The sequence below is a fragment of the Tenrec ecaudatus genome, unplaced genomic scaffold (assembly GCF_050624435.1).
Source record: "Tenrec ecaudatus isolate mTenEca1 unplaced genomic scaffold, mTenEca1.hap1 Scaffold_131, whole genome shotgun sequence".
Lineage (NCBI taxonomy): Eukaryota > Metazoa > Chordata > Mammalia > Afrosoricida > Tenrecidae > Tenrec > Tenrec ecaudatus.
In genome coordinates, this window is record NW_027457881.1 from 456,089 (window position 1) to 473,498 (window position 17,410).

At 45.6% G+C, this 17,410-nt stretch overlaps 1 protein-coding gene across 1 annotated transcript in view; it reads right to left on the minus strand.

Moving 5' to 3' along the window:
• Window positions 1-509: 509 nt before the first annotated feature.
• The window catches only part of LOC142436063 (thyrotropin-releasing hormone-degrading ectoenzyme-like), a 342,102-nt gene continuing 325,201 nt past the window's right edge, over window positions 510-17,410 (minus strand). Inside the window, exon 10 of the mRNA XM_075539994.1 lies at window positions 510-565. Within this exon, the coding sequence (XP_075396109.1) occupies window positions 544-565 (22 nt within the window). The 3' untranslated portion in view covers window positions 510-543. The remainder of the gene's footprint in view (window positions 566-17,410) is intronic.

Genomic DNA, 17,410 nt, shown 5'->3' on the forward strand with positions numbered 1-17,410 from the left:
AAATATTTATTGAGTGTTATTCAAATGAGAACATTTTGCAAAGCTTTAAGAAGACCCAGATGTAGAGAACACAGTCCCTGCTCACAGGAGACTCACAGATACTGCATCAGGGCATTCAGATCAGGGACACCACAGATAGATGCTGAAAGAAAAATCATTAAAAAAATATAGCAACCACGCACGGAATCCAGGACAGATAAAATACTCAGGAACAGCAATGGGAGTAGCGATACAGTGGTAGCTTTTTAATCTCCCATCATCTTGCATAGGGGTGGAGTCCAGACTGTCACTCAGGTCATAGCCAGTGAGGTCTCAATGTGGGCATGGCCTTCTCTTGAGGATTCTGGCAACTTCTGTATTCTTTCCTGGGGGTGAGAGACACCCATGACTTGATATTCCTGCTGACAAGATACATGGATCTACATTGATGGCAGCCAGAGCCTTGAACGGGGAGGAGTCATGTGGAGAGCCATGCCACTTTCCACCTCCACTGGGTCCATAAGACATTCCACCGACTGCCCTGTGATCTTCCAGCACTTGGTGTCATTGCATGTGTTGCATAAGTCTGAAAAAAATTTACACACTGTTGTTGGATATATGGGTTAATTTCGTACTTATGGACGTGGTCTGGACTGGGCTGGGATGTTTTCTTAATATACAATTATTCTTCTATATAAAGCTTTTTTAGGACACATGAGTGTTTATGAATGTGCTTCTCTGGTCAACTCTAACTGACTCAGATACCATGAGGGCACAGGGTGGCTGTGTAGGGAAGGGGAGGAAAAGGGAACTTATAACAATGATGGATTTACAACACACACACACACAGCCTAGGGGCCGAATAACATTAATATGGGTAGAGGGACACAGAAGACAGTGTGTATAAAGATATTAATTTATATATAATTTAGTACGGGTGTGAGGGTTGAGGAGAGAGGGAAAAAACAGGAGCTGATATCAAAGGGGTCAAGTAGAATGATAGTGTTTAGAAAATGATGGTGGCAGCATATGTACAAACTCGCTTGATCTAATTGATTTATGGATTGTTATATTATCTGTCAGAGCCCCCATTAAAATGTGTTCTTTTTTCGATAACAACATAAACTCACTGCCATGGAGTCAATTTTGACTCAGTATAGAACACCCCCTGTGGTTTCCTCGCTTGCTATTCTTTAAGGAAACAGAAAGCCTTTTCTTTCCCCTGCAGAGTGGCTGGTGGTTTCAACTATTGACTTTGAGGTTAGCAGGCACCATAGCACCATGATTCCTAAGGATGCTGGTAGAAAGGGAGAACCTTGTGGAACATAATTTAAAATTCTTTAATTATCTAGACTTACTTAACTGGAAGAGTCCCAGAGACTATGACCCTGAGTTACTCTTCAAACCTTGAATTGAAACTGTCCCCTGAAGTCATCTTTAAACTAAATAACAATTTAGCTCTTAAAGGATTGCATCCTTGAGTATTGCAGTCTTTAAAAAATCAGCACAAAACTAAATGGGCTACAGATAAGTCAAAATATATGTGAGAGGGTTGTGGCGGAGAGATTAAGTAAAAAGAAACACCTAGAATAGAAAGAACAAGAATGTTAATTCAATATGAAGAGTGTGACCAATGTCACTGAACATTGTGTCCAGAAAGGGTTGAAATGGAACAGATTTTGCTTTGTATGTTTTCACATATCAAAATTAAATATTAGTAGAAAAAGAGAGAGACTCGCATTTGTTTGAGGCAGACTACCAAATACTGGGTTATATATAATGCTAAGTATTGAAATATTATCCCATTTTCATATGGCAAGTATGGAAAGCCAAGGATGGAGTGAGGCATTCACAGGGGAGATGGCATTTGAATGATCCAGGAATATGGCTAAAGAAGATGCTCATTCCCGGGTGTTTCCACTGGGTTCGCAAACACATCAGCAAATGAATGTCAAATAACGCGTCTCACCCTCTAACTCAGAGCTGTGCAACCGAACTCTCTTCTATGATGAAAATGTTCCAGAGCAGTGATTCTCAACCTGTGGGTCGCGACCCCCATGGGGAGGGGGGTCGAACAATGCTTTCACAGGGGTCATCCGATTCATCACAGTAGCAATATTATAGTTATGAAGTAGCAACAAAAATAATTTTATAGTTGGGGGGAGCACCACATATGAGGAACTATATGAAAGTGTCACAACATTAGGAAGGTTGAGAACCACTGTTCTAAAGGCATGACATCCAAACTGGTAGCTACTACATTTTATCAGGAAAGACCAGTCCATGGAAAGGGACATCATGCTCGGTAAAACTGAAGGTCCACAAGAAAAGGGACTGACCATCAAGGAGATGGGCTGACACCATGGCTGCAACAATGGACTCCAACCTAACAACCAAGGCGAGATTTGGCACAAGATCAGGCAGTGTCCTCAAAGTAACATCTTTGATCTTCAGTCTTTTTAAAAGATCTGGTGTAGCACATTTAGCCAATGCAATGTGTCATTTGATGTCTTGACTGATGCTTCCTTGAGCATTGATCTGGCTTAGGGTTTAAAAATTCCCCTTGGCTTCTCAATCATACAGGAGGCCCACACAGTGATCATCTTTCCTCACTACACAGAGTGTCATGCCCCACTCACATTGGTCTCCTTGCTGTTCCAGGAAGAAGCTTGGAGAACCCAATCACAAGGCCTTTTGCACTGACTGTCTCCTACCTGGAACACTTTCCCCACCGCCACATGGCCACTCCTGTGTCTTCCTGCCTTATTCAAGTACTGCACTGTCAATGAGATCTTCCTTGGCTGCGATGCACTACTTGCCCCAAGTTTCTCATCCAGCGCATTTTAGTGAGAAAAATCTCACTGCTACCTGCAGGGGGGGGAGCCTCGGCACTGGCATCTCAGAAAATGGAGCATAATCAGAACAGAAATGTGACCCTACCTCTCATGCTAAAAGGCTGCTAACTGCAAGATCTAAACCACCACACAACCAGCCACTTCTCAGGAGAAAGGCTGAAAGTTAGTCTCAGAAACCTACAGTGGAAGTTCTGCCCTGCCTTATAGTGTCATTATGAATCAGTATCAACTCTATGGCAGTAAATTTGCATTTGGGGTGGGGGCACGTTCTAAGGAGCTCTGGGTCACATACCCTGATCAATCCAACTGGCAGCTGCATCAGCTGGCTAAGGCTTCAAAAGACTGAGTAGGTAACCCAGAGCTCATTGCTGTTGGCAGAAACTTGTGGGGGTTCAGAAGGACTTGAGGTGATGGTGTCCTTCTCAGTGGCCTCAGATAATCTTCTCCCCGGTCTGGGCATCAGCATCTTCTTTGCAAAATGGGATGATTGCATTAGAGAACCACTAAACTCCTACATACCTGAGCAACCAGGAAGCAATTGTGAATCCTGGAGAGGAGCAAAGACTATGCTGGTGGCTCTGCAAATCTTGGGAAGCCTGGATCCGATGCGGCTGGAACTGTCCACAGCGAGGCACCAAGAATCCCGAGAGCTGTAGTTCAGGTCTCCCCCTTGCCTGTGTACCATGGAAGATTTAATAAATGTTCTCCTCATGCTAGGATCCTTGGTGGCAAAGTGGCAAAATCCCTTCACATTGGCCTGTTAACTGCAGGGTTGGCAGTTCAAACGCACCTGCTGCATTCCTGTAGGAAGGGCAGCTTTCAATTCCCACAAAGAATTGTTGTTTCAGAAATCCACAAGGACAGTTGTATCCTGTAACTATGAGTCAGAACTGGCACAATAGCAGTGCGTGATTGAGCTTTAAACTACATTTGAGAATGGGGTCTATTTTGAATTCCCCTACCTGTCCATTGGGTGTCATGGGAAGAGAGTAGATAGGAGAAAAAAGGGTAGGAGGCAGTGAGGGAGGAGGGTAGAATGTACTGGAGTAACACATTCTGGCAGAAAATTGTGTGTATGTGTGTGTGTGCGTGTTCTATTGTAATTCACACAGATTATGGGTGGGGGAGGGAACTGAAAAAGTAAATATCCATGAAAAAGAAATTTTTTTTTCTTGGGTGATTTTCCTTTTGTTGAGCTAAGGGATGGAGAATGTACTGCATGGGCGTGACCAGCCACTGGACCTGTGTGCTGTTAACACACCCTCCTGCCTTTGCATGCTGGGGGCCTCTCTGTAAACAGAAGTGACTTGTGACTTCTGATTTCCTGGGGCTCTAATGAGAACCCGAGAATAGAAGTTCTAAATCATGAACAAAGGAGATACAAAGGGTTAATGAGAGGACAGAAGTTTGAAGTTTCATTGGATGAACACAGCGCCAGCATCCAACAAACATGCCAAAGGCTGAACTCTGCCCGGAAGTAATGAATGAGCACTGCCTTTAGCCCGTGTCCTCACTCTCCCCGTTTCCTGCACTCCAAGCCAGCCTCACTAAGAGTAGTCAAAGGTGACATGGTGGTCCTTTCATCTCTCTCTGACCCCTCACGCTGCCTTCACCTCTATCCAAGTTGCTTCATCCTTCCCCCTTCTCTCTGATCTTCCTCGTGGAAAGATCTAATTCATACTAAGTGGTAAAAGTCAGTTAGCACACAAGAAAGAAGACATCTCCTTCCTCAGCCTATGCTGCAGAAAAGGAAACTCGGGCTTGAGCTCATTTGCCCAACTGTCAAAGGTCCCATCACGGGCAGGGCCATGATGTGAAAATTCAAGCAAGCAGCCCCAGAGCCAGAGCTCCCAACCCTCATCCACTGCAGTTCAAGTTCATGGGGTGAAGTGGTGAAAAGCTAACCAGAAACTGAGAGTCAATGTAGATACCCAAGGCTTACTTGCCAGGGCACTCACTCACTGCCATTGAGTCAATGCTGACTCATAACAACCCTATAGGACAGGGTAGAATTCCCCTGTGAGTTACTGAGGATGTATCTCTTTATAGGAATAGAAAGCCCCATCTCTCCCTTGTGGAGTGGCTAGTGGTTTTAAACTGTTGCACAAAGCATAACCATGACACCATCAGGACTCCAAAACATGCCAGGGCAATCAATGGTTCTGTGAGATCTCTCAGGATAGAGATATACCTTGCTCCTTGGCTACACACGAGAAAGCATTCACCTCCAAGCCTAGTTTGTGATCCTAGTGAGTTTTATGAGAATTAGAAGAAGTTTCAGGTTTATAAAGGCACCTGCAGGGCTCTTCAGAAATGTGCATCTCCTTAGAAGCTTCCCTGAAAGTCACGAGGTTTGATCTGTGCTCCTGCCTTTTAAATCACTCCCAGAGGTGGGGCGTGCTGGTGACCCTGGTTGAACTCATTGGCTGAACTGAATTCACCTGGCCTTGTTGGGCCAATTCAGGTGCAGAACACAGCCAGGTGTACCTCCCCTTCCTGGCTGGGAACCTGAGCCTTTGAGCATGCGCAGTGTACCACTCATTCATGGGACAAAGGCTCAGACTGCTGACCATGCGTAATGGATGCCTCAGTCCCTAAGGTAAACTACCTAGCAGTTCCAAAACCCCACTGCTGTGTAGTGTTCATGAACTTTGGCAGGAACACATCCTTACCACGAAGAATCCTGGTGGCCCAATGGCTAAGCACTTGGGCTTTAGACCGCGGTCAGTAGCAACACATGAGAAAAAGGTCTTGCCATTGTAAACATTCCACCCCACTGCCATCAAACGCAAAGGACCTCTGGTGACATAGCGGGCTACTCACAGAGCTACTAAATGCAAAGTCAACAGTTCTAACCCACCAGCTTCACTGTGGGAGAAAGATGAAGCTATCTATTCCTATAGAGACATAATATCTCAGAAACCTATAGGGAAAATTCTACCCTGCCATGGACTACTAAACGAACAACCTAATCTGTCTTGGAAGAAGTCAGGCCAGAGTGCCCTTGACAGCATATATGGCAAGATTTTGCCTCCCAAATATGTTGGACATATTGCCTGGAGAAGGACATCCTGCTTGGTAAAGTGGAGGGGCAGCACAAAAGAGGAAGGCCCTCAATGAGCTGGATTGACACCGTGGCTGCATCAATGGACTCAGGCAGAGAACAAATGTGATGATGGTGCAGGACCTGGAAGTGTTTGGTTCTGTTGTGCATAGGGTCACTTTGGGTCAGAAACCACTCAATGGCACCCGACAGCAACAACAGTATATAAGATCACCTAGAGTTGGAATCAACTCGATAGAAAGTGGGCTTTGGGTCTGTCATGGAACCAACCCTGGCTCATAGTGACCCAATCATGGGATTCTGAGGCTGTAAATCTTCATGGGAGCAGAGGGCCTCATCTGTCTCCGGCGGAGCAGCTGGTAGGTGTGAACCCCTGACTTTGCAGTTGACAGTCCAACACTTCCCTTAAAGTACCCCCCGGGGCTCCTTTGGTAACGATGACAGACTAGGAAACCCAATAGGGACATTTCTACTCTGTCACATGAAGGCATCCTGTGCAGAATGGGCTCAACGGGAACTAACACCAAACCCACCACTTTTAACACCATCCCAACCTTACAGACTGTGCTAGGCTCTTGAAGGAATTGACTTTTTGCACTCCCACTGAGCGAGCTATGAGCATGCATGCCAACACGTAACTTCCGGTCCTGAACTAGGGATCAGCTGCACATGTAAGGATGTGCTTCTAATGTGGAAGGAAGTAAAGAGAGGGGATCTGGAAGCAGGAAAAGCCAGGAAGCAGGAGTCACTTAGGCAGACCCCTTTCCTAAACCAACTTAATTAGCATATCACAGATCCTGGCTCAGAGGTGATGTTCAAAGAAGAATTGTTGACTGAATATACAAGGGAAGGAACAGAATAAGTGAACACAGAAATGTGCTAATGACCAAATTGACTCACAGTTCCGACCCTCTCTTCTTCTTCCAGGTTCTTCTCTAGTTACTAATGGTATTTGCTTGACCTCTCACAAGCACAAAAGGAGCCCTGGTGGCCTAGCGGTTAGGCAGTGGGCTGCTAACCACCAAACTAGCAGTTCTAAATTAGCAGGCATTCTGAAGGAGAACAACAAGCTGTCTGCTCCTTTAAAGAATTACAGTCTTGGGAATGGACAGTGGTAGCTCTACCCTGGCCCATAGGGCTGCTCTGAGTCTGACTTGACTGGACAGCAGTGAGTATGGGTTTGGTTTGGTTTTCACAGGTACCCCGATCCATTGGTGGTCTTGGTAAATTGCACAAGCTGGTTCAGTGGACCTTGTGTAGGGCTTGAGAATTTGCACTTCTAACAAGCTCCTGATGTTGCTAGTCTGTGACCATATTTAGGGTGGCAAGGCTCTGGACTACCCGGGTCTTCCTGGTGGCTGCTGTCACAGCACAAGTTCCCAAGAGTGCACCGCTACTCATTTCTTTGGAATGATTTGGACTGAGTTTTCCCAGCCATTTCATCAAGGTTTTTGGCTATTTGTTCCATGACACTGAAAAGTTTGGACCTGACATATGCAGCTCAGGCTGTATTATCTATCTTCTCTGCCCTCTTGGATTGGAGATGGATCACCTATGAAGCGATGAGGGTAAGAAGGGTTGGGTGTCCCCGGGTAATGTGAACAGTTAGCGCGCTCAACCACTGCTGATTAAAAGGTTTGCGGTTCAAATCCAAGGCCCCTCAGGAGAAAGGCCTGCTGATTGACTTCTGAACGACCAGCCTTTGAAAGCTCTGTGGGGTCCCGTGGTGCTGACCCACACGGCGTCACCGTGAGTTGGAATGGACTCCTCAGAAACGGGTTTAGTAAGCAGCACAAAGAGGAAACTCCTTGGTGAACTGGAGGACACGGTAGCTGAAACCATGGGCTCCAACATACTACTCCTGAGGCTGGCAAAGGACCAGGCAGTGCTGCCTTGTGTTGCAAAGAAGGTCCCTGTGATGTCAGAATGACTGGACAGCACTAACAACAGCAAAGGATGTCAGGGCCCTTCACTTCCCCAGACCACTGACCAGGTTCAAAGACCCGCATGCGAGTATAATTTCACAGTTAGACGTGTTTAGAAAAAATAATGTTTGCAAAAGTAAAATCTTGGTTTACATTTTACAGAGCATGCACAATGAGTAGAACTCTTAAGGTCCACCGGAACCTGTTTAGGGTCCCCTCCACTTGCTCAGCACCGATAAGTCGATTCTGACTCATATTGATCCTACAGGAGAGGTTAAAATTTCCCCTGTGGGTATTTCAGAAACTGTAGCTCCTTATGGGAATAGAAAGCCTCCTCTTTCTCTGCAGCTGGTGGGTTCAAACTGCCAACCTTGTCTTTAGCAGCTCAGGACTGACTTGTATCTCTATGAAACCAAAATCTACCTCACTGCCAGGGAGGTGATGCTGACTCATAGTGACCCTGTGAGGCAGAGTAGATCTGTCCCTGTGAGTTTCTGAGACTGTAACTCTTTATAGGAGTAGACAGACTCTTCTTCCCACGGAGTGGCTGGTGGTTTCAAAGTGCTGACTTTGGTGTTAGCAGCCCAACATGCAAACACTATGCCACCAAAGCTCCTTTTGTACTCCTATAAGTAGATAAATATTTCTCTTATATCTGTGTTTCAACCAAAGGCATGGCTATAAAGGAAAAAAGGCCATGAGTGTCAAGAATGATTTGAAAATGTGGAGTTCTTTTGGGAAAGGATATATATATATATACACTTGTGTATATAAATAGAATTCTGACGGCGGCAAGAGTGGTCAGGAGTTGGACTGTTAATCTCAAGGTCAGCAGTTTGAATGACCAACCGCTCCTCTGGAGAAAGAGGAGATTTTCTACTCCTCTAAAGAATCACAGTCTCAGAAACCCACGGGGGCCATTTTACTCAGTCCCATGGGCCTGTGAGTTGGAATGGACTTGATGGCAGTGAGGGCATGTAAATATGCAAACACCCATCTCGGACTTAGGATTTGACCTGCTCCCTCAGCCCTGTGAGCATCTGCATCCGAAGCCATGGACTTGGCCTTCTGTGAAGAACCCATTAGTGCACCGCCACAAAGAGAATGAGTTTCCTCTGTGTCAGTCCATTACCCTGCCAACGTTCAGGATGGAGCCAACACCCTTGGTTTCCCAGAGAAATTGGCTCAACATCCCCCTGATGTGGTTGCATGACATAGGCCACTCATGCAATGCACTGCATGTGCTCTATTTAATGCACTATCACCAACAAGTCTACATGGGTGGTAACTCTGAAAACCTTGCCCAAACAGCTGGCTTCACCAAAGTATATGGAACCATGTGGAGTCGTCGACCAGTTCGACTCTGCACTGGCTGTACGTTGGCATTGCCAAGGGGGCTTTCTCACTGACCGTGACCTGAATCCTGCTTCCACTAAGCCTTGCTTCATTGGTCTGGGATGGGGCCAGGCCAATGGGAGGCTTGAAAGCTCCTAAGGGATTCCAAAGTATGACCAAGGGTGAACACTACTGTTTTTGGCCATCACATCCGGGAAGGCCCTTGGGACTTTGCCACTCAAAGTATGATAGGTCAAGGAAACAGCAACAACATCAGCATTAGCTTCTCCCATGCTAATGCCATCGAGTTGATGCTGACTCATATAGACCCTACAGGACAGGGCAGAACTGCCCTTGTGGGTTTCCCAGACTGTCACTCTTGCCCGGAGTCTACAGCCTCATATTTCTCCCAAGGAGTGGCTGGTGGTTTAGGACTACTCTCCTTGTGGTTAACAGCCCAAGAGTACCAGGGCCTCTAGAACTGCTGGATCCTAGACCCCACCCTGAACCCACAAAATCAGAATCTCCCCCCAGCCCGATTTCCAGGAACCTGGGTAAGTGCATGCATGTGAAAGTTTAAGAAATACTTCCTTAGAAACCATTACTTTCCAGAACAAACTCCTCCTGCCAGAGGTGCAGAAATGGAAGCCCATTAGGCCATGCTCGCCTAGAAGCAATTTGAGGTCTCAGTGCTCCTATATCCTGGCTGTCATCCAGATTTCCTTATTCTCACCTGGACTGTTGTCACTGCAGCAGGTATTGGTGAGTCCTCAGCACGAACAGCCCCAAATTCGGTCTAGAGACACAGCTCCCATTTCAGAGTAGTACAATCCACAGTTTCCTGTAGAGTTTCTGGCTTTTACTGGCTTGGGGTAGGGTCTAGTGGGAAACGCATCTTAGCAAGAGCCATTATGTATTCTGGATGTGCACAATGAATTTGTCTTGAGGCATATTTATGTCTGATGTTGTTATGTATTCTCTTTCTATCCCATGCAACGTTATTTTTTTTTGAAAATTTATATTTGCTTTTAATTACCCAGACATATAAGTGATTTATAACTAGGTCTGATCGATTGGAATCAGATGACCACGCCTGGATTAACCATGGGTCCTGGTGACCATTAGGCACTTCTTTCCATGAATGATATTTTCACCTGAGTGAATGCATTCACGACTTTTCTTCTCTTAAGATAAATAAGCAGGTGGGTATCATTTTGCTCTGCTGGCACTTCCTTGTGCTGTTTTAAGTTCGCCCAGCAATTTTTAAAAAGAGAAACATATTACAACTGTCACACACTTTATAATTCATGTGGAAAAATTTGTGGGAGAGCTAAATAGAGGTGACCCGTGGTGCAGTCTTACTTACTGCTTGTTAGAAGGTACTGAAATCTTATATACATAAACACTAGAAACCAGGAGAGAGGAAATGGTGGTTCCATGGCAGAATTCTCACTAGCCATGCAGGAAATTTGGGTTTGATTCTTGGCCAGTGCGCCTCCTGTTACAGCTACCACCTAACTGCTAGTGGAGGCTGGCATATTGCTATGATGCTGAACAGATTTTAGCGATGTTTTCTGCCTACAGACAGACTAGGAGGAAAGGCCTGGTGAACTCCTTCAAGCCATCAGCCACTGAAAACCCCCCAGCTGACAAGGGGTCAAATCTACAACCCATTGAAGGAATGGGGTAGGACCAGTGGGCATTGAGTTCTGTAGCGCATGGAGTCCGCATGAGTCAGCTGGCTGACTTGAAGGCAATTGTCCACAGCACTCTCTAGGAAGGCAGTGGTTGGAGCACATAAGCGTCCTTCATGTGGCCCCATGATCATCAGGCCTTAAGTCATGCAACCAACTCTGGGAAATGAGAGATGCCCGGCGTACCAGGAATATTTGAAAGACCTGGTGTAAATTGGTTCAACCCAGGGGAGTTCTGGAAACCACCGAGGTAAGCTTCCTGCTGAAACCACTAACTTAGCTCCAGTGCGAGTGGATGGGTGTCTGCACATGTACCCAGCCACCATTAGTGCGTTTGTTGTTGTTGTTGTTGTTGCCGTTCACGTCCGTAGAGTCGATGCCGATTCACAGTGACCCTATATGACAGGATAGAATTCCCCGTGTGACTTTCTGACACTGTGACTCTTTACAGGAGTAAAAAAGCCTCATCTTTCTCTTGAGGAGTGGCTGGTGGTTTTGAATGGTTGATCTTGCCATTAGTCCATTGTGTAACCAGGTGCTGTCAATTTGGTTCCAATTCATGGCCACTCTATGTACAGCAGAACAAAACAACACGCTGCCCTGCGCATTTCTCACAGCCATTCCTACATTTGAGCCACTGTGTCAACTCATCTTGTGGAGGTTTGTCCTCCTTTTGTCTTGACCAAGCATGCTGTCCAACTCCAGGGACTGGTCCCTCCTGATAACACCCAAAGTACATGAAGCCAAATGTCACCATCCTCGCTTCTAAGAATCAATCTGGCTGTAGTTCTTTCAACATGGATTTGTTTGTTCTCCTAGAAGTTCCTTGGTGTATTCAATATTCCTCACCAGGACCATATTTCAAATGCATCAATTCTTCTCATGGGACTTCCTTATGCATTTTCCAGCTTCCACATGAAAATAATCATGCCTTGGGATAGGATACTCCTGAGTTTTTAAGGTGACAAAGTCACCTTGGTTCAAAAAAAAATGTTTAAAAGGCCTTTTGCAGCAAATTCACTGAAAGCAATTTATCCAGTGATTTCTTTACAGATATTTCCATGAGCGTTGGTTGTGGATGGGTCCAAGTAAGATGAAATGCTTCATCATTTAAATCTTTTCTCTGTTTATCATGTTGCTTATTGGTTCAGTGGTGATGATTCTTGTTCTTTTAACCTCGAGTTGTAATCCATACTGAAGACTATCATCTTTGAACTTCATCAGTAAGTGCTTCAACTCCTCTTCCCTTGCAGCAAGCAAGGCTGGTCGCCTGCATATTTCAGGCTGTTCTCAAATCTTCCTGCAATCCTGAAGTCTCCAATTCAGCCATTCAAAACTCAAAACAGCTCAATGCCATGGAAGTCAAGTCAATTCTGACTCGAGCAACCCTGTAGGCCAGGAAAGAACCTCCCGGAAGGTTTCCAAGGCTGTAATCTTTGTGGCAGCACATGGTCACATCTTTCTCACTCGGGATAGCTGGTGAATTCCAAGTGTTGCTCTTTCGGTTAACAGTGAAGTGCTTAAACATTGCCCTACCTGGATTCCAAGTGTGAGCTAGCAGCCACAATTTTCTTCTGAGACCAAAGGGGTTGTTAGCTGTGAATTCTCGACCAAGGGTGGTCCAGCAGACGTGCTCAGTATTCGCCCAGGTGCAAAATCCATCAAGAGGATGCATTGTCATTATTTTTAATCACATAACACACCCAGGTGTAGCAGCAACCCAGCTTTGTAATATCACCCTGGTTTTGATAAATATGTACCATTCCTTGATAACGCTTCCAAATCCTTTAATATTCTGCAGCTCAGTCCCTGATGTCTGGCTGTAACAAAAGGTGTGAAGGGAGACCATATGTCAATAAACTCTCCCCGTCTGCCAAAACTCAGCGCATAATCAGCTCCACGGTAAAATGCATGGTAAGTCAGTTATGCGCTGGCGGGAAGGGCAAGGGGGCCCTTTCAGGTTTGTCTTCTGATGAAGTTGACCAAAATGACTTCTTATTTCAGCCTATTAGGAGAGTGAGAGTTGCCCCCCCTCGCTCGCCATTTTTCTTTTCCCTTTTTGTCCCTTTCCCCTTGGAGGGACAGCCTGCTCTGCTATTCTGAAAGGGTTGTCTGTTTTATGCTGCGCTCTCCACTCCATTAAATCACCTTTCCTCACATTAAATACAGGTCTTCAGGGTGGTCAGAGAGCTTTGCTGTGAGGGATAATGATATAATTAGGATGACATGCATGAAAAATCATTTTTCAGCTCAATCCCAGGCAGACCACGGGGAAGCATGAAATGGGAAGAGGGAGAGGTGTACCTCACTTTAGACAAGAGCCAGGCTTCTGAGGGGGCCAGTCTCGACCTGGAAGGCTGCTGAAGGCTTCTTTACCTCACTCACTCATTCACTCATTCATTCAACCAGCTTGCTACTTACTTATTAAATGCCAGACCTTGGGGCTCTCTCACTGAACAAAAGAGACAAAAATCCCCCTTCTGTCAAGAAGCTTCCATAAACAGGCATTCAAACACTTCCTAGAGAATGTGTTTAAAGTCCAATTTACACAAAAGCAGAAGAAGAGACTGATGCGAGGGGTTTCACACACACACATGTTCATATATGACTCCCATTGCAGCGACAAAGTGTAGGACTCTTCCAGGAGACACTCTTCATTGGAGTTAAATTGCTCCCCCCAACCCCCTGAGCTCTCTCTCTCTCTCTCTCTCTTCTTTTTCTTTCTTTCTGAGAGCAATTGCCCTTGGAAGGGATTAGCTGTTATCACTCTCTAGCACCTTAGTGTGAACTTATTTATTGGCTCCTTTTCCTGCCTAGATAGGAATGGCCTCCAGGGCTGCTAAAAGCCAGAAAAATCCCAAAAAAGGCAGCAGCAAGAGAGGCAGGGGACAATTGGCGCCAGTGTTTCTCATTTGAGTGGGGGGGGGGGGCATTTGTTAAAGATGCAGATTACACACGCATACAGCACACACACACTTCCCTGCCGCCCCACCCAATATGGCCCTACTAAATAAGGATCCTACCCCACCATCTGTCCGGGAGCCCCTGAACTGGCCCTTCCCATGAAACAAGCCAGGGCCATTGAAAGTGACTCTTTAGGCAAAAGACCAGTGACTTAGGTTTTCCAAACCACGATAAAGCCCATTTGTTAAGCACTTGCATATTAACCAAAAGGTTGATGCTTCAAACCCACCCACAGGTTCCTAGAAAAGCAGGCCTGGTGATCTGTTTCTGAAAGGGCACAGTCTTGAAAAGGATCCCTGGTAACATATTGTCCTGCTAGCCATAAGGTCAGCAGTTCAATACTACCAGCTGCTCTGAGAGAGAAAGCTGAAGCTTTCTACTGTACAGATGTATAGTCTCAGAAACCTACCAGGGCAAGTATACTCTGCTGCCATGAGTCAGAATTGACTCAATGGCAGCAAGTGAGTGGATGGGCAGGGATTGATTGGGCACCAACTAACACTAAGAGCAACTATTTTGGGTGGCAGTGACATTCTTCTGCTTTATCTAGAATCTGAACTCTCAGCGTCATTAACAATGGAGGCAACAGACAAATAATTATAAACTACAGAAGGGTAAAGAAAAGCTAAAGAAGTTACTTCTGTTTGGGGTTTAGTTGTGTGCTTTTTTTAGCAGAAAATATGAACTATGAAGGAGCAGGGACTTGCTGGACTTAAATATGAACTGTAAGATCTCTCTCCGGGCTAGAGTTACATCTCAGTTCTTGGCTCTGCATGAGAAAGAATTCACGCCAAAGCCTGGCTCGTGATCCAAGTGAGTTTAATGAAAGTTAAAAGAAGTTTCAGGTTTTACGCGCCACCCCTAGGATTGCTCCCCACCATGCAGCCTGGCAGAGACTGCTCGAGGTCACGCAAAGATCTCTCTCCTAAGTTTTCCTCCAAAAAAAGACCTGTCTCATGTTCTTTCTCAAGTTATCTCCCCAGTTCCTGTCCCCAGTTTTTCCTTTCTCCCCCTCGCTCCTGCCTTTTCAAGGATTCCCGGGGGGAGGCATGGTGAATGACCCCAGGTCGATCCCATTGGCTGAATTGCAATCACCTGGCCCAGGTGGGCTGATCCAGGTTTAACGCCCATCCGTACCTACCAGCGGGAAAACCTAGGCTTTTGTTCTATGCTTGGTTCTCCTGGGCATGCGTCAATGGACATCTCATAACTGCCTATCTGCCTAACAAAACCTATTTTTCAACCCCAAGTCTTTCTTGCCAAAAAATAATGTCCCATAATAGGAATGGCATGAGCAGGGCTTCTGCGTTGGATCAGATCAAGAAGATAGCTTTCATGCCCTGTACTGAGATCACAAAAGAATGTAATCCAGTGCCTTGTAGACAGTCTCGTGTACACAAAAGGTTTTCTAAGAGTCTCCAGAAGGCTGTGCTACAGCCTAAATAGGCTGAATTGCAACCTAAAACAGAGAGGGACCCATTTCAAAGAGATGTGGGGACATGGCTTTCATAAAATTGAATGCATCATGTAATCCAGTGCAAGGAAAACCAGTAACTTTGGGAAGGAACTGCATTGGCTTGGACTAAACAGCCAGAGATAGTGCTACATAAAAAGAAAGAAGATGATTGATAAAGCAACCCAGACATTATTGTGGAAAAGGAAAGGGACTTAGAAGACAATCAAAAGCTACAAGGAACCTCTCTTAGGGAGAAGTCTTGTGGTTTCAACTTGTGTGCCCTGGGGGATATTTGGCAGTCACGTATTAAATTATGCATTCAATTTAATCCCTTTAAGGGATTTTGTCACTGGGCCTACAGCCCAACTATCCTGACAAAATATCTATCTTGAAAATCACCCTGCTGTGAGGAAGCTAAAGGCAAGCACATGATACGATCACATGGAGGGAAATTGGGGAGCCAATGCAACAGCAAGAACCCAGGCCCTAGACCTATGAACCAAAGCAAACCCATCTTGCCGGGTCTCGCTGCTTGAGCTGGTTTGGCCAATGCCACGTGGAGTGGAGATGTGCTGCCCCAGCCAAACCTTCCTCAAATTACAAAATTATGAGCAAATAATACACTGAGTGGGATTGAAAGTCACTATGCAGCAATAGGTAAGTAAAACATATGGGCCTACCATTACCTATCTGTAAAGAGTCTTTGGCAATGGTTTATGGAAGACGCAGGCCCTGATTACCTACCATAACATGTATTCTTTATCATAGCCACGGACACTCATGGAAACATTAAAGTTGTGCTTGAGAGAGGAAAAGGTGAGTTAAGAACTGAGAAAGATGGTCATGTGGCCTGGATATTGCTCAAACACTCCATTCTCCTTGGTCTCTTGGAAGAAGGAGAGGGATGAGAACCCAAAGCTGTAAACATTGTGTGGATTAGAAACGTGTTAAGTTTGGCGTGAGGGCTGAAGGCCCAGGTTGGTAAAATTATTTCTGTGGGAATTTCTAGAACCAGAGCTTCTCTGAGGCCCACACTGGAGAGAATGCAATTGTCATTACCCTTGTATGCTTTATTTTGGCTGAGTCCCTCCACCACCATGTGTCAGGGCTTACTCAGTGCCCCTTCTCAGCCCTGATACACGGTGTTGCCAAAAGGGCTCAGAGATGTTAAGCAATCTGATCAAGGTCATGAGGCTTAAGGTCAGGTACAGAGCCAGACACTGAAATGCAAGAAGACTGACTCCTATGCCCAGACCTGGGACAAATCTCTCTGACAGAGCTGGGTAGATGCCCCTAAACATCCGTCTTGTGTGTGTGTATTTGTGTGTGTGTGTATGTGTGTATCCACATATATATGTTTGGTTTATTTGTCATCAACATAATTAGAGTATTTCTATCCAATTAAAAAATGAATTAAGCCAAGGTTGGTGGTTTACAATTTACACAAGTGCCTTTATGAACTATCATGGTTTACTTTCTTTCATTGGGAGGCAGCTCCAAGCTTCAGACCTCTTCACTCCCCAGGTGAGGTGCTACATTCAGACCAGAGTCAGAGGAAAGGATTGACCAGAAAGAGTCAGTTCACTGAATGAGGTTCCTTTTAAAAGGAAGCCAAAATTGCCCTCTAAACTCATGGCCATCAAGTCAATACTAGCTCATACTGAGGGACCCTGTTGAACAGGATCCTATGGTACAGGGTAGCTCTGTCCCTGTGACTCTCCAAGACTAACTCCATGGAAGCAGAAAGCACCAGGTTTCTGCCACAGGGCTGATGGTGGTATCAAATTACTGGCCTTTGTGATGTCAGCTCAACTTGTAACCACTATGCCAAAAGGGCACTTAGTCAATCTAACAGGTCTGGCAAAATGTAGAGCCAGACATTATATACTGAAAAGGGCTCACCACCACCACCAAAGGCTGGCTTTCTGGTGGAGTCTTCTGAAGGGTAAGGGTAAGGGTAAGGGTAAGGGTAAGGGTAAGGGTTAGGGTTAGGGTTAGGGTTAGGGTTAGATAAAATTGATGTGTGACTTGATAGGGCCACTAGTAAGCCAGCATATATAAATGACTTACCCCTTCCCCCAACAGAATGGGTTCTTTTCTCCAAGATTTCACGAAACATGGCATGACCAGGAAAGACA